The 23750-nt window shown below is 38.2% G+C and overlaps 1 protein-coding gene across 2 annotated transcripts; it reads left to right on the forward strand.

Annotated features, from left to right (window-relative positions):
* The first annotated feature begins 1522 nt into the window (after positions 1 to 1522).
* DGKE (diacylglycerol kinase epsilon) lies at positions 1523 to 23461 on the forward strand. 2 transcript variants are annotated; one of them, XM_079131407.1, is made up of 12 exons: positions 1523 to 1646; positions 2065 to 2550; positions 10254 to 10413; positions 12392 to 12511; positions 14235 to 14378; positions 14751 to 14908; positions 15240 to 15291; positions 16529 to 16642; positions 18637 to 18708; positions 21391 to 21518; positions 21747 to 21858; positions 22212 to 23461. In XM_079131407.1, exons 2-12 carry the CDS (start codon positions 2087 to 2089, stop codon positions 22389 to 22391), a joined length of 1704 nt encoding a protein of 567 aa, XP_078987533.1. In that variant the 5' UTR covers positions 1523 to 1646; positions 2065 to 2086; the 3' UTR covers positions 22392 to 23461. The 2 variants fall into 2 exon arrangements, with proteins under 2 accessions (XP_078987533.1, XP_078987534.1); XM_079131408.1 differs by having other exon boundaries at positions 1524 to 1646; positions 2069 to 2550.
* Positions 23462 to 23750: the final 289 nt, after the last annotated feature.

The following is a 23750-nucleotide window of genomic DNA, read 5'->3' on the forward strand; positions in this document are numbered from 1 at the left end:
ATTGCTGTTGGGACTACAAACTGAAAATTGGTACAGCCACTCTGGAAGGCAGTATGGAGATTCCTCAGAAAACTTGGAATGGACCCACCATTTGACCCAGTTATCCCACTCCTCAGCATATACCCAAAGGACTTAAAATCAGCATACCACAGTGTTATAGTTTGGATACGAGGTGTCCCCCAAAAACTCACATGTGAGAAAATGCAAGAAGGTTCAGAGGAGAAATGGGCTGTGGGAGTCTTAACCTGATCAGTGATTTAATCCCTAATGGGGATCCCTAACTGAGTGATAACTGGAGGCAGGTAGGGTGTGGCTGGAGGGAGTAGTTCATTGGGGACATGGCTATAAGGTATACATTTTGTATCTGGAGAGTGGAGTCTCTCTCTCTCTTTCTGCTTCCTGATGATGTGAGCCACCTCCCTCTGCCACTCTTCTCCGCCATGATGTCCTGCCTCACCTAGAGCCCCAAGGAATGGAGCTTGCTGTCTATGGATTGAGACCTCTGAAACTGTGAGTCCTCAAATAAACCTTTCTTCTCTACAGTTTTGCTGGTCAGATCCTTTTAGTCACAGCAGTGAAAAAGCTGACTAAAACATAGTGACACAGCCACATCAATGTTTATAGCAGTTCAATTCACAATAGCTAAGTTATGGAACCAACCTAGATGCCCTTCAACAGAGGGATGGATAAAGAAAATGTGGTATATATACACAATGGAATATTACTCAGTCATAAAGAAGAATGAGATTATGGCATTTGCTGGTAAATGGTTGGAGCTAGAGACTAATGTGCTAAGTGAAATAAGCCATTCCCAAAAAACTAAAGGCCACATGTTCTCTCTGATATGCAGACGTTAATACACAATAAGGGGGGGAAGGGCGGAATTCATTGGCATAGACAAAAGGGAATGAAGGGAAGGGAGGGGGATAGGAATAGGAAGGACAGTAGAATGAATCAGATGCAACATTTCTATATGCATACATGAATACACGACCAGTGTGACTCCACATCATGTACAAAAATACATTCTACTGTCATATACATCTAAGAACAACACATTTTTTAAAATATTTTTAAATTTTTAAAAAATAATTTAATTTTTTTTTTTTTTTTAATTTTTAGAGCTGGAGATGTAGCTCAGTGTACCCTTGGATTCAATTTCCAATAGGGCAAAAAATAAAAACTGTCCCCTCCATTCTAATAGTGCCAGCTCTCACCTCTGCCAATGAGAAGTTGGGCCAGTTTCATTATTCATAAAAAATTTACACTAACGTTTTCTGTAATTACCAATGTGTAGCACACCACCCATCCTAACGCCTCCCGTTGTAACTCCGCCCCATTTCCCCTAAGCCACGCCCCAATTCCACGCTGCCCCGCCCCTACCATGCTCTCCGCCCTCTTCTGTGGCTCTCAAGCCTATCCGCCTCCCCCACCCACCTCAAACCTCTGCCCCGCCTCCCAGCTCCGGCCCCGCCCAGTCTCGGGGCGCGCCGCCGCTGGCTCCGCCCAGTCCGCGCCGGGGCCGCCGCCGGCGTGCGTGCCAGCAGCGCTGGTGCGCTTTGCGCGCGGCCTCCTACCCACTTGGAGGCCCTGCGTTTGGCCCGGCATCGCGAGCGCAGGACAGCTACCGGAATCCTGGGCTGGAGGTAGGGGGCCGGGGATGGCACGCGAGGAGACGAGGGTCTCCGGAAGCCTAGCGAGAGGGGCGAGGGCGGTGGGGGCGGCCGGGCCCTGAAGAAGGCCGCGCGCCGGCACCGAACGGCTGGGTGCGAGGGGAGCGCGGTGCCAGGTCCGGCGGTTACCGACGCGGTCAGCAGCCCTGCTTGCCAGTGAAGGGAACCTGTGAATGCGTATCGCGCCCCTTGGGGAGCCTGGCCTGCGCTAGGCATGGCGAGGTGAGGCGTCCTCGGCGCCAGGCTTCCGACTCCAGAAACAGGCCGGGCGCAGAGGGCTGGACACGGCTGCCGGGCGGCCGGCGGGCGAGCCCTCCTTCGCCAGGGAGAAGCCCGAGGGAGGACTGGGAGGGGAAGGCGACCCCCCACCACCCCGCCTGCTCTCTTCTAGTCAGACTCCGGCCTTGGAGAAGATGGAAGGGGAGAGAAGGCCGGTGCCGGGCCCGCCCGCCGAGGGCCTACTTGCAGACGGGCACCTGATCCTGTGGACGCTGTGCTCGGTGCTGCTGCCGGTGTTCATCACCTTCTGGTGTAGCCTGCAGAGGTCGCGCCGGCAACTGCACCGCAGGGACATCTTCCGCAAGAGCAAGCACGGGTGGCGAGACACGGACCTGTTCAGCCAGCCCACCTACTGCTGCGTGTGCGCTCAGCACATTCTGCAGGGTGCCTTCTGCGACTGCTGCGGGCTCCGAGTGGACGAGGGCTGCCTCAAGAAGGCCGACAAACGCTTCCAGTGCAAGGAGATCATGCTCAAGAACGAGGGCAAGGCCTCGGACGCCATGCCCCACCACTGGATCCGAGGCAACGTCCCCCTATGCAGTTACTGTGTGATTTGCAAGCAGCAGTGCGGCAATCAGCCCAAGCTCTGCGACTACAGGTATGGCCTTTGTGGGAACTGTCCATGCCAGAGGGTCCTGTAGGTTTTCTTGAGAGTGTGTAGAGGCCTCCTTTAATCACAGCAGCTGGCCCGCCCAAACTGCTCAGTACAAACACCTCTGATGTGGAAAAGAGCCTTTGTAGTAGTCCTTACTGAGATGAGGTGTCTGGCCGCCTCTCCTTTGTCAGCCTGCCCTTTCAGGTAATAAAACTTGACTCTTATCTTTCATCCAGAAGTCTCTTAAGTGTTGCCTACATCTTGACCACTGGATGTTTCCCCATTTAGCATAAGGTAAAGTGAAGTATGGTCACATTTTTCCTTTCAGTCACAAAACTGAGTCATCCTCAGTTTTGCATTGTAAAAACAAGTGTCATTCCAAGGCAGCACTCTATCTTTTGCTATTGGTGCCATAGTGAAATACATTTTTAAAAAAAACCAACACTGAAATGAAAATTGCTCTTGACAGATTTTCTTTCAAGACTCTAGTATCTTAGATACATGACCTTGATTAAGCCAAGAATATTTTAATGGCTTTACATACAACCTGGACAACATTTGTGTTGTTAAATATTGTCTGAAACAGATGAAAATATAGTTTCTCATGTTCGAGATTGGTAGAAGGGAGTGGTGCCTTGCAGGTCATCTGTTCTAACTTATTTCACAGTTGAGAAAATTAAAGGTAAATAGGACTGGCTTACAAAGGATTTCTAACCCCCAGAACAGGATTAGGAATGCTGATACCTAGGCTCTCATGAACCTTAAATCTGGACATCTTCATTGTAGTGGGTTTTTATTTCTGATAGTATAAAAGCCCCTGAACATACTTACAAGCTGAAGTAGAAAGCTGGGACTAAATAGGATAAGCCACTTTTTTATTTTTTGTAGAAAACTATTTTCGTTTTGTTTTTTGGCATGAACACTGGTATGTCAATACCTGTTTTTAAATATCACCCTAAATAATTTTACACATTATTTAGACTTAGACAAGTCTAAGTCTAATTTTACACAAGACTTAGACTTAATAAATTTTCAAGATAATATATTTTAGACAACCTCAGAGTCTTTTAATTACTCATTTGTATTTTGTATCTTTAGAATTTAGATGTTGTTCTTTCTATCCTGTCTTTTGTCCTAATCAGTGAGTGCCAAGTTACCAGTGACTTAAAATAAATTTCACAGTGAAATGAGTTTTGTTGTGCTTCCTCCCATTCTCTGTGCCCAAAATTAAATCTCCTGTTTTTGCCTCTACAAACCCTCGCCTGATTTACTGCACTTCCGCTTCCCTAATTTTTCCTTTCTTTTTTTTTTTTTTTTTTTTTTTTTTTGGTGCTGAGTTGAACCCAGATCATTGTGCATGCAAGGCAAGCACTCTACCACCTGAGCTATATCTCCAGCCCAAATTATTCCTTCTTGATTATGACATATCCTTTTTCTCAAGGTTCTCAAGTAAGGTCCCTAAACCAGCAGCATCAGTATCACTTGAAAATCTATTATAATGCAAATACTAGATTGCCAGATTTGACAAAAATGTAATATTTGGGAATTATACCAAAACATTGTAGTTTATCTAAAATTATCATTTACCTGAACATCTGTTTTTTATCTGGCAACCCTAACCCCACTCAGACCTACTGAATTGGAAACCTGTGCTGGGAATCAGCAGTTTTTGTTTGAATAGCCCCTGCAGGTAATTCTGAAGTTGGAGAATCACTACTAAGTTTTTCTGTTTTGTTTTGTTTTGGTACAGGGAATTGAACTCAGGGGCATTTGACCACTGAGCCACATCCCCAGCCCTATTTTGTATTTTATTTAGAGACAGGGTCTCACCGAGTTGCTTAGCACCTGGCTTTTGCTGAGGCTGTCTTTGAACTCATGATCCTCCTGCCTTAGCCTCCCAAGCCGCTGGGAGTAGCTCTTAAAACATGAGCCTCTGTGCTTAATTTTGTGTCCCTAATGAGTGCAGTGAGTGTTTGTAATAATAGATCTCCTTCTCATTAGCTTATTCCTAGGCTTACCGAGCAGTCTGTTCACAGAATGCTGTACCCCTTACCCATGGTAGAAATGGTTTCTATGTAATTTAGGAAGTATTATTCTTAGAAGGAAAAAGCAGTATCCTGAAGTTGTATGGATTCTACAGTGTTCTCAAGTTTATTTATTTTAGCCAATAATTTTATGCAGGATTATAGTCCGTTGTGACCTGTAGGAATGAGAGATTTTGGAAGGAGAAACAAACATCCCTATTAAAACATTCAAACACAAACCAGGTCCCTCCCTGGATTTTATCCATCCTTGGAGGGGCCTGCTTTCCTTTCTGCATCACATTCTTAGAGAAGCTGGTGAGCTGAGACTGATCATGTGAAAGGGGGTGATAACAGGAAGTGACTGATTTTAAACCTGCAGCCCTGTTGAACTCTGCAAAATAAGTGAAAGGATCTTTAATATATACTCTTTTAAGTCTTTATCCATATTTATTTATCTATTTTGTGCCAAGTACTGTGCTAGAGTCTGTTTTCCCTATAGACTTTTTTCTTTTCGTGTATTCCTGCCTCTACCCCAACCACTACAATGTATGTCTGCACCTCGTATCTTAATATCACTGCTTCTCTCTCCTTTCGTTCTTAATTCTGACCAAAGTAGGGCATTAGGTTATATTTAAGTGTTCATTGTATTCATTAACTAAACCTTTGTTCCCTGTAATATTCTCTCTCAAGAAAAAAGGAACTTAGTGGGTTTTTTTATAAGGCTTTTTTTCTTCATTATTCTCTCTCTTCTCTTCCCACATACTATGATTAGTAAAACAAAGCTTCTGACTCTTAGAAGACTTACAACACCCACTTTAGTCACAGCTTTGATTTTAAATTTTATATTTCTGTTTCTATTTGTGTGTGTTTTGTTTCATTAATTATCTGAAACAATAAAAGATACCAAGCCATCTGCCAAGGCAGAGGTAAAACTGGATACGGTGGTACATACCTGTAATCTTAACAAGTTCAAGTTCAGCCTGGGCAACTTAGGGATCTCCTATCTCAAAATAAAAAATAAAAAGGACCAGAAAATAGCTTGGTGGTAGAGCGCCCCATGGTTCAATCCCCAGTACTACCAAAACAAAGCAGATGAGTGTATTTATATTACGATACATAAGGAGCCAAAACTAAACAATTTAAGCTTTGGGAAGCATTTGGTCTGTTGTAATTACTTAACTCTGCCTAGTACAAAACCAGACATAGTTTGCCAAACCCTGTTCTAGTATGAGTCTCATAAATGACCATCACAACTTCAAGTGTAATGCAGCTGCCTCCTCCAGCATACCAAAAAGCTACTGGGAACAAGTAACTATTTTTAAAGAAAGTAATAAACAATTTTGTCAGCAGAATTTTTCCTTGCTAAACTTAAAAAGAACAAAGGCATCATGGTGTGTGTCTGTAGTCCCAGACACTCAAGAGGTTGAGGCATGAGCCCATCAGTTAGAGGTCCATGTGGGTGCCATGCCTGAAGTCCCAGCTACAGGAGAGGCTGAGGCTAGAAGATTGCAAGTTAGAAGTCAGCCTCAGTAACTTAGCAAGACCCTGTTTCAAAGTAAATTTTAATAGTGCTGGGGATATAGCTCAGTGGCAGAGTGACCCTGAGTTTGATCTCTGGTACCACCAAAAAAAATAGAGGTCAGCTTGGGCAATATAACAAAACTGTGTCTCTAAAATAATTTGATTTAACAGAAGTAAAGCAGTTATACTCCTGAACAAAAATAATGCAGATTTGTAAAACATTCCATATTTTCTTATGAAGGAATAGTGTATATAATGTTCTGTGTCTTGATATGGGCTTTAGTATGAAAGTGTTCATTTCTCAAATTTTAGTAAATGTAGCTCTTTTGTACATTTCATTGTATATAAATTTTATATCAAAAGAGAAAAACCTGGACTAGGGCTATAGCTCAGTGGTAGAGCACTTGCCTCACACGTGTGAGGCACTGGGTTTGATCCTCAGCACCACATAAAAACAAACACATAAAAATATACTGTGTCCACTTACAACTAAAAAAATATTTTTTTAAAAAAGAGAAAAACCTGTAAACAAATAATTAACTCTAGAAAATGATAAGCCTACTGGCTGAGTTATTTAGGAGGTATTGCTATATTTGCCATTTATTTGAAATGCACCAAAAATAGGATGAATCAACGGACGCATGGAAGTGTTTCAAAGCAATTAACAGTAAGATGTTTAATGTTAGAACGCTAGGCATACCGGTGTTTAATGTAAAAAAAAAAGCAAAATATTTTACCTTTTTTAAATTTTTCTTTTCTTTTTGCAGTGCTGAGGATTGAACCCAGGACCTTGTGAATGCTAGGCAAGTGCAAAAAAAAGTAAAACATTTTAAAAACAAGTTATTCTTGTTTTTAGGAAATACTTGAGGAAATATCGAAGGGTGGAATTTCAATGTCTGAAATGTATTTTGAGATGATTCAGCATTGTATGAGTTTGTATTCAAAGAGAGAAAGCAAATCACAGGAAAAATGTTAAGACTTAAATCAGGATTTGAGGGGTGTGACTCAGTGACAGAGCACTTGCCTAGCATTCCAGAGGCCTTCTGTTCCATCCCCATCGCTGCAAAAAGGAGGAGAGAGGGGAAGGATCAGAGTGAAGGGTGAGCCTCAGGGTGTTCATTTTGCTATCCTGATTTCTCTGAAAGTTTAAAATTTCAAAGTAAAAAGAGGAAAAAAGATAATCTCATAAGCAATTATCCAGTGATATTGTGCTTAAACTAAGATACCAGGATAGTGTTAATTTTGTATTTTTCCCATTGGCTTTGAAATCCAGGCTAGGGTAAATAATAAGGTACAAGAGGCTGAGGCAAGAGGATTTCGAGTTCAAAGCCAGGCTCAGCAAAGCAAGTGTCAGGTCCTGTGTTCAGTCCTCAGCACTTCAATAACAACCACAGAATCTTTTCTGAAATTAATTGGAATTTAGTAAATGATAAATGTGACAAATCAGCGGAACTAGAAAATGAATTGTGGTAGGACAAGTGCTTGTTGGGGAGAAAATAGCTATAGATGAATATATAATTTGGAAATGGTAAAAGATTTTAAGCATAACAGTATTTAAACAAATTACAAAGACAAATACAAATCTGTAAGACAGTTTAGTTGGGGGAAAGTCAATCTGCTTTGCCTTTTGACCTTGCATAGATACAGCAAACCAACTTATTTATTGATTTTTTTTTCTTTTATAAGGAGATTATCTTGATGCAGTGTTACGTGTCTCAGTTTTCATTTTGTAATAATTACTAGGGAAAAAGAAAAAAATAAAATAATTTAAAAATTAAAAACAACAGAAGTACTTTAAAAAGTAAATTTAAGAGGAAACTAGCCTGGATCAGTGGCAAACACGTATATCCCAACAACTTGGGAGCCTGAGGCAGGAGAATCACAAATTTGAGCCCAGCCTGGGCAATTTAGCAAGACCCTGTCTCAAAATGTTAAAAAGGGCTTGGGAAGATAGAGTGGTAGAGCATTTGCCTGGCACACACGTGAGGCACTAGGTTCAATTCTTATCACCACACAAAATTAAATAAAATAAAAGTACTAAAAAATAAACGAGAGACCTTCAAATAAAACCTTGATAATATATGCCCCTTTATTCAGAAACTTCTAGATTATAAGGAAATTATCCCATTTATGTTTGAGGTTGTTCAGCACATGGTGTATACTTACAAGAACAAACTAATATTCTTCAAAGAACAGGTAAGGGTTTAAATAAATTGTTTTATCCACATGATTCATTAATATTATATATCGTTTACAAACCATGTTTTTAAAAGATATTTAATAACATAAAATTACTCATGATACAACAGAAGAAAAGCAGTATCTATAGATTGATCGATAGAGATATCATGTTCCTAACCTGTAAAACAAATATATATGCATTGTAAAACTGAAAATAAGTATGTCAAAGGAATTAGGAATACGGGTAGATAATTTTTATTTTATACCTTTCTGTAAATAAATTCTCAAGCATAAGCTAGTATTATGAAATAATTCCATGGGCATTCTTTTTAGATTAATATACAACAAAACCATTCATGTAGACGAAAAATTTTACATATTTGTAACCTTTCCAGTTTCTTTGAATAATACTATCCTGTTTTTAGAGCACAATCCCCTTTCCTGAGGCCACCATCATGTAGCCCATGGGAGGGGGCTAGAGCAGTGCTCTGCGTTGGTTCTCCTGAGCACTGGTTTTCTGATAACTAGGGCAGCACCTTCTGAGTGGGAAGCCACATCACTCCTCAGAAGTGTCACCTCAGCCTGATGCTCACTGTGTGATCCTCACATGCATGTCTGGTTACCCATGCAGTTATGAATTCCCAGAAGTTAGCAGATCATTGTCTCTGTCCTACCCAGTTTTAAAGTTCATGGTAAGATTTGACCCTGTCTCCCACAAATGAGATATTGATGTTGATTTGGGAAAATCAACAAAAAATATTACTATTTTTAAATTGATGAGAAACCAATAGATAGAGGTATCATACTTTAGCTGTGTATCCATCTATTATAGTTTTATAGATTATGCAAGTAACTGTTTTTAGCAGTCAGTAGGACTCTTGGGTAAATAGCAGTAATTATTTGACAAATCTGAAGGGAAAAGACACCCTTAAAATAGAATACAAGAGAATTGACATATGGCAGAAAATTGTTTACCCTCTTTTTTATTATTAATTTAACTGTAACCATTCTTTTCTGGTGGCCTCCTTTGTCCAGCCCAATCTACTTTATCTGTGAATGGATTAAATGCTTAGCAGATTAAAAAAATAGAAACCTGAGACCTTGCCAGTACTGTTGCCTGCCTGTTGGCATACATTGGTACTGAACACAGAGACAAATCTGAATACACATGTTCTATCTGTATTTCAAAAGCAAACATAACTTGTGTATCAGTTGCCAAAAAGAAATTGACTATTTTCCTTACATTTACAAGTTTAAATTTCCAAGTTAGACCTGAGAATGTCTTTATAGCTCAGTCAGAGGCATATCTAGGCAACAAAAACTGTAGGCCTCTTGAACCTATTTCAAAAGCACAAATAACTAACACATAATAGTTGCTGTTCTGGATTGACTTTTGTTTATGTGGATTATAGCTATTCATTTTTACCATATTATAAATTAGAATTAAGAAATCACTAAAATATGTGTTTATTTTTAAAATGATGACAACAATGTACTTTTATGAAAATGTTTGCATTCTGTCTGTTGTTGTAGCACATTGTATATCTTTTGGAAAAGTACACTTTTTTTTTTTTTTTTTGCGGTGCTGGGGAATGAACCCAGGGCCTTGTGCTTGCGAGGCAGGCACTCTACCAACTGAGCTATCTCCCCAACCCAACTCTACACTTTTGAGAGAATGAGGATAAAATAATTTCTCAGTATAATTATTAAAAGTTTTCATATCATAGATGCCCTGAAAGGATCTTGGGGCTCCAGATCACAGTTTAAAAACTATTGTTATAACTCTGTTCATAACCATATAACAGTCAAACTTTATAACTATTTTTACAATGCAGGCATAGTTAATATCTTACATGGCCAGATTTTATATTCAATAGTTATGAAATTATTCTTCAAATTTTTTGATAAAAAAATTGATTTATGGCTCAGTTAGATTATACTTTAAAATTAATTAATGTCTTTGTTTCTTCCTTCCCTCAGGTGTATTTGGTGTCAGAAAACAGTACATGATGAGTGCATGAAAAATAGCTTGAAGAATGAAAAGTGTGATTTTGGAGAATTCAAAAATATCATCATTCCACCAAGTTATTTAACTTCTATTAACCAGATGCGTAAAGACAAAAAAACAGATTATGAAGTGGTAATTAAGAGATTATTTTTCCTTTATTTCTATTTCTATAAAGTTATTTGAGACAGTGTATTGAGATAGTTAATTCTGTATATGTGAGAAGAATCAGAGCCAGAAATAAAATAAAGATCAGCCATATTATTTTGTTATATTGTATTGTATACAGATATATAACAATAAAATCCCATCATTATGTACAAATATAATGCACCTATAAAAAAAAAGTGGGGAAAAAAAATAAAAGGTCAAGACCAAGAAGGGGTGTAAAATGCCATATGGAACCCTACCAGTTCCTAGAGATGTGCCACAGATTTTGGCTCTTGAGTTCTTCCATGCCTAGAGGGAGATCAGAAATGTACTAGTGATTTCTAAATCACTGCATTTGAATCAAGCTTTTTAAAACTAGATTCCTAAAGCCAGGCACAGTGGCACATGCCTGTAATCCCAGCAACTCAGGAAGCTAAAGTAGGAGGATCACAAGTTCAAGTCCAGTTTCAGCAATTTAGCAAAGCCCTAAGTAGTTTAGCAAGACCCAGTCTCAAAAGAAAAAGTAAGAACTGGGAATATACTTGGTAAAGTGCTCTACCCAAAAAAAAGGATTCCCTTGTCCACCTCCATTGCCATGTGTGATTTAATAAGTCTAGGGTAAAGCCCAGGAATCCATATTTTTTAAGGTCTTCAGGTAATTCTGATGAACAGCTAAATTTGAAATTCATTACTGTCAGTGAGAAGAAAACATGGATTTTCCTCACACTTTGTTCTAAAAGAATTTTCCATGATATGGCAATTCAACTGTATTGTTTTACAATTAAATGGTACTTTTTTCAAGTTAAGAATTTACATCTTAAATGTCACCTTTGTCAATATTCCTGCAAGGAAAAGTGCACTTTAAATTTTTTAAACCTTAATGTTGTTATGATATACTTTTTAAAAAGTATACAACCCCTTATCTGAATTTAATCTGAAATCATAAGAGGTGTAAGAATCACAGTAAAAACCACAGAACAACTTCATTAATGTTGACATCTACAAGGAAAGAGAAAGAGAAAAGAAATGGTTAGATTATAAAAAAGACTAATTTTATTTGACTTTTGACTGTTACAAATCTGGATTTTTGAATCTACTTCTACTTCTAAGTACTCCATTTAAAAAAAAAAATTAATCAACTAGAATGCAACCAAGAAAGGAAATTTAAGCTAAAGATCAAAGAAAAATCATTATCAGTATCCATTAAATGAATGGTTGAAAGGATTTGAAATGTATTGCCTAGAGACAAACTCATGTTACAGTGGTGTAGCATCCCTAATCCAAAAATACAAAATACAAAATGTTATGAGTGCCAACATGATACCACAAATAGAAGATTCTAAACTTGGTGAGTTGTGATCAAGATGTAGGCACACTAAAAACACTGTGTAAAAATTACCTTTGTGCTATTGTGTAGGAGATGTATGTGAAACAAAAATTTCATGTTTACACTTGGGTCTTATCCCATATATATATGCAGAATATTTTCTGATTCCAGCCATTTCAGAAAAGGTCTATTCAACCTGTACAGTGCTTCAGATGGTTAAGCACAACAGTGTGGAAGAATAGGTGATTCTACTAGCGTTAGAAGCAAAATTAAAATGATGAATGAATTGTTGAAAGACAATGATGAAAGTTGTTGAGAGACAGATTTTCAGCTCAGTTTAAGCCAGAACGTGGTACTATTTTAACAGTGAATGGGCTGCCTTGTTAGTTCCTTCCTAATACATCTGATCATGTGCTGGATGACTTACCACAGAGGAAAATTCTGTATTAATCTGAAAGGCTAATCTCTTAAGGTCCTCTTTCATTCTTTTAATACTTGATTTTCATACTGTAATGATAGTACTGGTATCATTGTTTTTTCACCAAATTACAGCACCATTATTATCAAGGAATGAAGAATGTTATATTTGCCATTTCTGAGATTCTAAACTCTTTTTACTCATTTTAATATTTTTAGCTAGCCTCTAAGTTTGGAAAACAGTGGACCCCAGTAATAATCCTGGCCAACTCTCGTAGTGGAACTAACATGGGAGAAGGACTATTGGGAGAATTTAGGATCCTGTTAAATCCAGTCCAGGTAATTAAACAGATCACTTTCCTTTCTTTATTAATCTTTGCATTTTTAGCTTTTCAGTTTCCCTTGAATTCAGCAGTTACTAATGTTTATATCACTAATCATGTAGAATAATAATTATAAAAGTATCAAACCATTCAGATGTATGGAAAAATAAAATCCATATCATGTAACAATCCCACTTCCAATAAATCTACCCAAGGGAAATGAAAACATATCCCCTAAAAACTTGTGTGCAAATGTTCCTAGTACATTAAATGAAGCAGTTCAACTGTCAGTCGGTGAGCAGACACACAAAACATGTGCCCTCAAATAAAATAGAATACTCTTCAGTGATACAAAGGAATAATCTATCTATTACAGTAAATAAGCTTCAAAAAACATTATGCTAAGTGAAAGAAGCCAGACTCAGGCAACCACATATTAACAATTTTATTTTTGAGACCTGTCCAGAAAAGTCAAATCAATAGAGACAGGCCTTAAGCTAAGGCTGGAAATGAAGAGAGACTGAGGGATCTTATTAAAGCAACAGATTTCTAAATGGATTATAGTTGCACAACTCAATAAATGATACTAAAAATGATAGACTTGTTTACTTTAGGTGAATTTTATGATATGTAAATTATAACTTCATTTTTTAAAATAAGTAAAAAAAAAAAAAGGGTCATGCCATTAAGATTGTACCACATACCGGCAACTTCTGCTTTAGAAAAATTAAACAACCTATTATATTTCACTTTCAATATTACACAACTTAAAAGTATTTAAAAAAGGAAAGAGAAAAATCACCTCCAATTTCTCTGCATAATTACATCAGTGCTCATTGTCTACATTCTTTCCATTATCTATGCATCATCTACCTGTTAAAAATACTGTAGCAATCATAGGTACAGATTTGCATTCCATTTTCTTCCTGGTTTAAATGTTTTTCCTTATTGCAGCATAGTCCCCATAATTGTATACCCAATGACTAAAATATTGAACAGATACGTCATAATCTATTTACCCAGATATTGGAGGTTGAGATTATCCCCAGGGTTGTACTGTTACAAGTAACACCACAGACAACATCTATACTCAGGGCCTTTTCGTCTCCTGAGATATTTTCCTAGAATCATATACAGATTTATGAATATCAAGGGTCCTTGCATTATTATATTACTTTGTGTATTTTGCACAATTATTTTCCAGAAATCTGTAGGAACTTGCATTAGTGATAATCTTTGTACACACACGCATGCACATATATGGCTTAGAGTGTAGCTCAGTAGTAGAGCACTTGCCCAGAACATTTGAGGCCCTCAGTTCCACCCCCAACACCACAAAAAAAAAAAAAAGTAGAAATAAAGAAATATGAAACACTGGTTGAAGGTAAACACAGAACATTGTGGTTGTGGTTTCATATGAATGGAAACTAGGCAATGTGGTATCATAGATAGACGCAAGCATTTATTTATCTACAGATTCATAGGCAAGTGATTTATCCTTCTTGTATGCATCAGTTTCATGGCCAATAGAATAAGATGAACTCCTACTTTGTCAGTGTGGGGCATAAGCCACAGTGAATATGTAAAGTGCCTGACTTGGTACCTGACATATTATTAAAGATAAATACAGAGCAGCCAGTATTATTTAACCATGTCTCTACTTATCTACAGGGAAATCATCTCTCAGATGAGAAGGACAGTATTGGATAAAAATAATTTTTTTCTTGTTCTTTCACTAGGTTTTTGATGTAACTAAAACTCCTCCTATCAAAGCCCTACAACTTTGTACTCTTCTTCCCTATTACTCAACTCGAGTGCTTGTTTGTGGAGGAGATGGGACTGTGGGCTGGGTCCTGGATGCAGTTGATGAAATGAAGATTAAGGTATTCGTCTCTAAGAACTGCTGTAATGGTGTCTTGGGATGTAGCTCAATGGTAGAGCGCTTGCCTAGTATGTGCAAGGCCCTGGGTTCCATCCCCAGCACCAAAGCAAAAGAAAAAGAAAGAAAAAACAAATCACTGCTACAAAAGCACTTCTAAGATAAATTATACAGTATTTTTTTAATTATGTAGGTTAAATATTAAAAGACATTGCCAATTCAAATGGCAAGAATAAGAATGAGATATTGTGATAACAGTGCAACCTAGAGTTGTTATATTTGTATCTTTATTGCTTTGGTCTTCAAATTTTATGAAATATTATTATGTAACACATTGTTTAAAGAGAAAATCTGAAGTATATCTTCCATGTTCTAGGGACAAGAAAAATACATTCCACAGGTTGCAGTCTTGCCTCTTGGGACAGGCAATGATCTGTCCAATACACTGGGTTGGGGTACAGGTTATGCTGGAGAAATCCCAGTTGCACAGGTCCTAAGAAATGTAATGGAAGCAGATGGAATCAAACTAGATCGGTAAGTTATGCTTTGTCAAAAAGTGTATTTCTTGAGCTTTGGGAATAATATTTGGTTTGTAAATGAAGACTTGTGTAACCAAGAAGTTAAGTGTAATTTAAATGTAAAGAACTATATTAGTTGTACTTATAAGTAGATGCCGATATCTTTGTTTCTATGTAAGGTCCAAAGTCAAATTATGCTGAATACTTTCTCAAAATTTGCATTCTTATTTAGATGTGGTTACTTTCTCAAATGCTATTTTAATAGTAAAATCTCATCTATCAGGCAATCATAGTACTGGTTTTTTGGTTTAAAAGTTCTGATTTTTTTTCTACTTCTATTTTTTTAGATGGAAAGTTCAGATAACAAATAAAGGATACTACAACTTAAGGAAACCCAAGGTATATTTTTAGTGCTTCTGTTGTAAAATTTTAGCAAACAGACATGGAGTGTCCACATTGCATGAGTCTCAGCACTCTAGTAGGATACAGAGGCCTGGCGCTTATCTGGAGGGAACCGGTTATGGAAAGAAGAGAAACCCATGTGCCCACCTCACTAACTAGACTGTAAAAAGTGCTGTGGGAGAGAACAGGGTGCAGGCATACCTCGTTTGGCACAAGCAGATAAGGCTGACAAAATTACAGAGGAAGTGATGTGGGAGTTGGTCCTTAAAAGGTAAATACAGTTTAGATCAAACAGAGAAAGGAACAAAGGACTTTCCACAGAGGGAACAGATAACAGTGTGAGGCATGGTAAGCAAATAGCAAATAGTACAGAGATAACAGATCTCTGTTTTTGTTTTTATTTGCAGTGCTGGGGCTCAAACCCAGGACCTTGCTCATACTAAGCAAGCACTCTTCCACTGAGCTACAGTTCCAACCCAGATCTATATGTTAAAAAAATATTCTGGAGATTGTGTGAAAATAACTTAGAAGCCTGCATGAGAACAGAAACCAGGAGAATCTTAGGATGAGGACAATTCAGAGACATTTTAAAGTTGGAATTGATCAAACCTTGGCAATTGATTGGTATAAGAAGGAAGGGAGATAATGCATATTACTACTAGAGTTCTGATTTTTATGATTGGATATATGGAAATGACATTAACCAAGATAAGAAAAATAGGAAGTTTCAGGATTGGGTAGGAAGAAAATGAATTACACTTGGGGTATATCAACCCAAAATAGTTATGGAATGTTGAAGTTGGAAGTTTTGGGCTTGTTGCTCAGGGACAAGAACAGAGCTAGACACAGATTGAGGAGTCCAGGCTGGGTCAGGAAATAAGATAAACTAAGAGTACTGATAGCCTGATTGAGAGTGATAGAAACAGAGCCTCAGAGATGCAAATACATTGGGATCCTCGAAGTGAAACCCGGGGTGCATAGAACAGAGCCTTTCTAGATGCTGCGGTATGAGTGTGGTGTACTAAACAGAAAGTGGAATTCATATGCATAGTAACCAGCCTGGCACTGAAATTCGTTTCTGGTAACTTTACCAGAGAATATAAAATAACTCTGTGAAAAATAAAAACAGAAAGTACTCAATTTTCAAAAAGAACAGAAAACAAGATTTACGTATCTAAGTATGACCCCAGCTTATAGGAAGCAGTCTGTTGCTCACCTTTACCCTTTCTCACAGGAATTCACAATGAACAACTATTTTTCTATTGGACCTGATGCTCTCATGGCGCTCAATTTTCATGCTCATCGTGAGAAGGCACCATCTCTGTTTTCTAGCAGAATTCTTAATAAGGTGTGTTGGATAAAATAACATTTCCTGCTTATCACTGAAGGTACAGTAAAAATCAATAGTTCAATTATATTTAACACTTTTAGATCTCTTAGATTCTAATTGAACTAACTTATGGAAACATTTACCTGCTCTATTGTGTTGAACTGTCAAATTAGATTTTTAAATGTATTTTATTAACTGGAACAGATTTCTGAAAATTCAAAGTTGTAATGTTTTTCAATATATTTTTTTTAGGTGGAAACTAAATATATGATAACTTATGTAAATGGTAACTGAACTTGGAAAGGCAGTTTTAGGCAGAGTAAAATTCTGGTTAAGTCATTAATGAAAAGATAGAAAACGATTGGCTTGGAAAACTACATAAGGGAGATGAGGTCAGGAAGAGAGCACTTGTTCACTGTGGCTCTGAGCTGAGGTTCTCACTCTGGTTTCTGGCACAGTGAGTTCCTTTAATGGAAGTTTTGTTTCCAGAAATTTTTTAAATGACTTCAATGATTGAACAAAAGGATGTGAAAAATAAATACAACCAGGTGCAGGTGGCGCACACCTGTAATCTCTGTGGCTCAGGAGGCTGAGGCAGGAAGAGCCCAAGTTCAAGGCCAGCCTCAGCAACTTAACAAGACCCTATCTCAAAAAGTAAAACAAAAAGGTTGTATTCCTGGTCCTATTTTACAAATATTTCAAATTTTAAAATAGTTCCCTTTTTTTCATTTGTAATATTCCCTTTTATTAACATAGTTACTAAAATAGTAAATATTGCTATTTATATAATGGATAGCATTTCTGTACTTCTCTCCACCTTTCTGTATTCGGTATTTCTGTATTCAAAATGGATCATTAAATGTTTGCTAAGTTTATCTGCATTTTCCTTAAGTAATCTGGAGTATATGGAAAAGGTAGAATTTCCCAATTTTAATATAGTATTTTTTTTTATAAAATGCAGGTTTTGGATAAATCAGGAGAAAAGCATCATTTAAACACAAACCACCCCTACCTCACATTCCTTCTGAAAACAAGACTTAATTTTAAAGTAATAACCCATAATCCCAGCTACTCTGGAGGCTGAGACAGGAGGATCACAAGTTCAAGGCCAGCCTGGGAAACTTTAGCAAGATCCTGTCTCAAAAAAATTATAAGGGCGACAGCTGTAACTCAGTGGTAGAGTGCTCTGGGTTCAATGCCCAGTACCACCAAAAAAAAAGTAATGGCCTTTATTGTCACCTTCCAAAAAGAGGGATGAACATTTCCTCTGTTGTACCACAGTTCAACTCTTTTCAGTTTTCAGAAAATGCATAATTTAATAAATATTGTATAATTGGAATCTTGCCCTCAAACAGTGTGCAGTCCATTTGGGGAGATAATGCTCACAGGGAACAAATGTTTTAAATGACAGTATAATTGCTGTCAGCATCAATGTCAGAATTGTCTAGGAAAGAGAGAGGTGTGAAAGTTTCCAAGGAAGCTCAGATGCTAAGGCCATACTTGAGTTTCTGAAGAATGAGCAGTGTGCCTGGGAAGGGAGACCATGGGACTCATTCTAAACTGGGGCTATTGTTCCTATTTCTTTTTTTTTTTTTTTTTTTTTTTCTTACCAGGGATTGAACCTAGGGACACTCTACCACTGAACCACACCCCCAACCCTTTTTACTTTTTATTTTGAGACAGTGTCTCACCGAGTTGCTAAGACCCGCTAAGTTGCTTATGATCCTCCTCCCTCAGCTTCCCACACTGCTGGGACTATAGGCATGCTCTCACCTAGAACTCACCTAGAACTCTTAAACCAAGAGTAGCATAATAGAATGAAAAGGCTGCTAAAAGGGAATTGCATATCAAAAGCATCCCTTTGGGGTGCCCTTTTGTCCTTCAGTGTTCAATCCACTCCAAGGAAACACTGTTCAACAAGGCAGAGAGGGGAACTTTGGTACAGTGTCTTTTTCTTAACATTTACAGGACTTGTGAGATTTAATGTCATATTTTTTGTTCATTTTTCATAGGCTGTATATTTATTCTATGGAACCAAAGATTGTTTAGTGCAAGAATGTAAAGATTTGAATAAAAAAGTTGAGGTAAGCCACAAACACCTTTTCCAAAGTTTTAGATGTTTTCAGGATTATGAAGATTTTTTTTTAATAGAAATACTGAGTTTTCTTTTAAGTTCCTTTGCTAACATGTATGGGGTATTTGTGTGCCAAGCACTTTGCTAAGGGCTTTGTACATATTATCCCACTAAATTGTTACCACAGACTATAAGGCAAGTAGTAGTATATTCCTATTATGCAGAAGAAAAAGCTGAACTTAAGTAATTTGCCTATTTTCATACAGTTGTTGCTCCCAGGCATTGGTAGTCAGGTTTGAAACCCAGGTTTATCTAACACCAGAATCTGTTTAACTGATAGGTTAAATGATTCACAATTTAAATTATCTACTATAGTGCCTAATTTATCACAAATGTTCAGAAGTAGTTTAAATCCATAGTTCAGTTCATATTGCTTTTGTGAGATCTCTCTTAAATACCAGAACAAAATAAAACTGAACATAGTGGCACATTCCTCTAATCCCAGCTACTCAGGAGACTGAGGCAGGAGAATTGCAAATTTGAGGCCAGTCTGGGCAACTTAGACCTTGTCTCAAAATAAAAAGAATTAGGAATGTAGCTGAGTGGTACAGCACCCAGTACCATAAAGAGAGAGGGAGAAAGGAGTGATGGTAAGGGCTAGAGATGTAGCTCAGTAATAGAGTGCTTGCCTAGCATGCTCAAAGCCCTGGTTCAGTCCCCGCTGCTGAAACAAAAATGTATAAACAATAAAAATAGAAATCTAGTGATTGATTATTGCTGTAATATACCTGACAACATGAGATGGCAAACCGTGTGTGTATTTCTTGCTCACTTGCAAAAATAATCTAATAGTTGTAGCAATAACAGAGATGCTATTGGAGAGACCCAAAACTAGTAAAATAAGTAAGATGGGAAGAGATGATAAGTGAGTAGGAAGTGAGAGGCCAGATTTACATTAGCCAAGGCAGACTGTGCCATTAGCAAACAGTCTGCTTAGAGCCTCTGGGAGCCACACCACACTCGCATGTGTGAGGCACTGGGTCCCATCCTCAGTACCACATAAAGAAAATAAACGTATTGTGTCCATCTACAATTAAAAAAGAAAAAAGATAGGGATGGAGAGGTGGACAGAAACCAAGTCACAGAGGGTTGTATTGACCTATTAGTATTAACTTAGATTTTGTCAAGAACATAGAGTCAAGCCACTGAAGGATTGTAACCAGGGGATGAGGTTCATTTTAAGTGTTAATCCAGCTGTTCTGTGAGGGGTGCATAGGAGAGGAGTAAAGCTAGTAATAAAAAGTTAGGAACAGTCGGGGAAGGAGATGATGGTTCTGCACTAAGGTACCATCCCAAATGATAGAAAAGTAGCATCAACCAGGTGCAGTGATGCACGCCTCTGTAATCCCAGCAGCTTGGGAGGCTGAGGCAGAAGGATCACAAATTCAAGGGTAGCCTCAGCAACTTAACAAGGCCCTAAGCAAATTAGTGAGACCCTGTCTAGAAAAACAAAAAGGGATAGGGATGCAGCTCAATGGTTAAGCACTCCTGGATTCAATCCCTGGTACCCAAAAAAAGAAAGAAGTAACGTCACCTGCTTTCAGATTGACGGATGTGGAGGAGAAAGGCATAGGGGGCCAAGACAATCCCATGATTCTGGCTTGGGGAATGTGAGGACTTGTGCTGCTGTTCCCTGGGAAGCAGGTTGGTGAGGGGAAGCAGGTTGCTGAGAAGGTGTTTTGGCTATTTTTATGTGCGTTGTAGATGCCACAGTCAGTAGATACGTTTTTTTTGTTTTGTTTTTGTTTTTGTTTTTGCTTTTATTTTTTTTGGTTGTCAGTGAACCTTTTATCTACTTATTTGTGGTGCTGAGAATCAAACCCAATGCCTCACATGGGCTAAGCAAGCACTCTGCCACTAAGCCACAACCCCAGCCCAGTACAAATGTTTTATAGGTGGTTGAATATGGGGATCTAGCCCAGCTTGCTTTCCAGTGCCAGGGAAGTAGAACTGTCAGCACAGAGGTGGCTAAGACTGCCCCAGAGCTTGCGGCATGAGAAGAGAAGGGGGCTAGTATGCAGCCAGGAGGAATGCCATCAACTAGAGGCAGGATGGGAACCTCTCCAGAGTGGCTGAGGAGGAACATGAGGCCACAGAGGTAGAGTCTGTGGTCCCCAGCAAGCAGAGGAGAGTTCAGGTGGGAGGGAGTCTTCACCAGTGTCAGGTCAAAGGTAAGCTGTGACTTAAACAAGGCCTGAAAAGAATGATGGAATTTAACAAAAAGGACATTATTAATGTCTTGATTAAAAACAATTCCACTACTATTCTGAAGGTTGAGGCAGAAGGATTACAAGCTTGAGGCCAGCCTGGGCAGTTTAGTGAGACTCTGTCTCAAGATAAACTTATAAAACAGTTTCAAAAAAAATAATAGTTTTGGGCTGGGGATATAGCTTAGTTGGTAGAATGCTTGCCTTGCAAGCACAAGGCCCTGGGTTTAATCCCCAGCACTGCAAAAAAAAAAAAAAAAAAAAAAATAGTTTCACTGAGGAGGTGGGAAAGCCCAGACCATCTCTGTGAGAGGTAGGAGGTAGTCATCTACACCTGCATCTCTCACATTTTCTGTGTGATTCCAGGTGGGTGTGTGTGGAAGTCATGTGCCCTGTGGTAACTAACTACTCTTATTTCTTTAAAGCTAGAACTGGATGGTGAGCAAGTACAGCTGCCTAATTTGGAAGGTATCATCGTTCTGAACATCGGCTACTGGGGTGGTGGCTGCAGACTGTGGGAAGGGATGGGAGATGAGACTTACCCCCTAGCCAGGTATGTGTTTTCACAGTCTATTTTATGTCACCATTTTCTTTAAAGCATTCTATTATTCTTTATAGACTTTCACATTTTCTTTTTTTCAGATTTTCTCTTTTGCATACTTCACTAACACAAACATTTAATAAGCTGGAGGCCCCACTTGTGTTAGAAAGTAACTGCCCTTCCTTGGCTGATTTTATTTCATTGCATCATGTGATCCATATTTCCGTCTTCCATTGTCAGGCATGATGACGGTTTACTGGAAGTCGTTGGAGTGTATGGGTCTTTCCATTGTGCTCAGATTCAAGTGAAACTGGCAAACCCTTTTCGAATAGGACAAGCACATACAGTTCGGGTAGGTAAAATAGTGCTGTCAGACTCTGTTTCCAGGCCATTCGTCAATTGAAGAAAGTGTGCGTGCTGTTGTTTTCTCTAAACAGGTTTATGGCCCAGGCTGTTGGTAACCTTACTCCAGAGGCTTGAGTGGGTGGGAAGGAAACTGGAAACATGGCCCTTAATCCAGTTGAAGAAATAAAGCATTCCCTGAAAATGAATCCCTGAACAATCCATGAATAAAGATGTATTCAGTTTAGTTTTCTAGAAATGAGATGCAGAAGGGTTAAGGGACCATAGGTGGTATTAGTAAGGAAGATCTTTCTGAACTTCTTGGGACTGACTTTATTCTAATTATTCATTTCCTAATTTCAGCTGATTTTGAAGTGTTCAATGATGCCGATGCAGGTAGATGGGGAGCCGTGGGCCCAGGGGCCCTGCACTGTCACCATAACTCACAAGACACATGCTTCAGTGCTATATTTCTCTGGAGAACAGACAGATGATGACATCTCTAGTGCTTCAGATCAAGAGGACATAAAGGAAACGGAGTAGACAAATGAGAAAATGAAAATTAGTATAGCATCTGCACAAGCATGTAGATGCGTGTTTATCCAAAAGGAAATTCTCTATCAGCTATTCAGTCTTAATTTCACTCACAGTATAAATGGGTACACTTGTAAGGGCTGGACTCTGGGTCAGTGGTAGAGCATTAGCCTAACGCAGGCCCTGGGTTCAATCCCAAGCACTGCAAAAAAAAAAAAAAAGTACAGTATTTTAATGGGATAACATTTATATAGCATTCCCAAAACAGCCATCTTCCAGTTCTTTTTTCAGCTAGATACTTTGACCATATATTACTAACTTTGGAAAAATCACTAAAGATTACGTGAAGATGAATTGTTTTTTATGGCTGTGTGTTTTGAGAGTAAACTTTACTCTGAAATATGCACTCTCATTCCTTATTCTTAAATAAAACATTTGATGGACAGGATGTGGGTGGAAAGACTATTTCCATCTTAATTTTCAATGTGGTGACACCATATCATTTTAAAAATTAACTTGCTATTTTGAACGGAAATGGCTCGTGTCAAACTGGCATGATTAATGCTGAGCAGTCTCCTCAGCATGCCTCTTCAGATTTCCTGCACCCCAAGCCAAAAGGATCCATACAATTTATTAATTTCCTGGAAACTCTTAAATTTAAGGAAAAATGGAAAAGAAAGACAATACTTAAAACTCACTTAAAGTGTTATAATTTTTATTGTATGTTCATTCTTATACCTCTAGATACTGTTATTTGATATTAATCCTGTCAATGACCAGGTTGAGCCGAAGTTCAGGATTTTTTCATTTTATTTTTGTTTTTGTTTTGCAATGCTGGGGATTAAACCCAAGTGCCCACAGATTCTAGGCAAGCTCTCTACCACTGAGCTATACCCCCCAATCCAAGGATCTTTTTTTATATCAAAAGAGAACCAGATAGGTGAATTAATCTAGAATAAGATTTAGAGCATTTTGGATTAAAAGTTACAGGTTCCAACAATTCAAAAAAAGAAAACCCTTAAAAGAAACTTTCCAGTCAGATTAATTGCTCAAAAGAAGTTCAAGACTGATTCATGTTTTCAATATTCAGTGGTCTTTATAGGATTTTTGAAACACAGTAGTCTTTTATATTTAAAACTCTTAAAGAATTTCCTCTTGGGAAGGTGAGTGGACAGAAACCTCTGCTAAAATGTTTATTTTCTATTTATTTTAAAATAAGACATTTATATATATATTTTAACTTATTTATTATTTACCGTGTTGTGTGATACTTGTGTTTAATGTTTATACTGTATTATATAGTTTTATTTAAGAAGTTAAATTTGTTGCATAAATTCTCCTAGTTATAATTAGATTAAAATCCAAAGT

Source organism: Sciurus vulgaris (assembly GCF_902686455.1).
Source record: "Sciurus vulgaris genome assembly, chromosome: 3".
NCBI lineage: Eukaryota > Metazoa > Chordata > Mammalia > Rodentia > Sciuridae > Sciurus > Sciurus vulgaris.

Excerpts from the sequence above, each read along its gene's own strand:
- DGKE (XM_079131407.1), top strand. The coding sequence starts at position 2,087 with ATGGAAGGGGAGAGAAGGCCGGTGCCGGGCCCGCCCGCCGAGGGCCTA. Across the intron at positions 2,551-10,253 it reads CCCAAGCTCTGCGACTACAG|GTGTATTTGGTGTCAGAAAA; the intron begins GTATGGCCTTTG and ends TCCTTCCCTCAG. Across the intron at positions 18,709-21,390 it reads ATTTGAATAAAAAAGTTGAG|CTAGAACTGGATGGTGAGCA; the intron begins GTAAGCCACAAA and ends ATTTCTTTAAAG.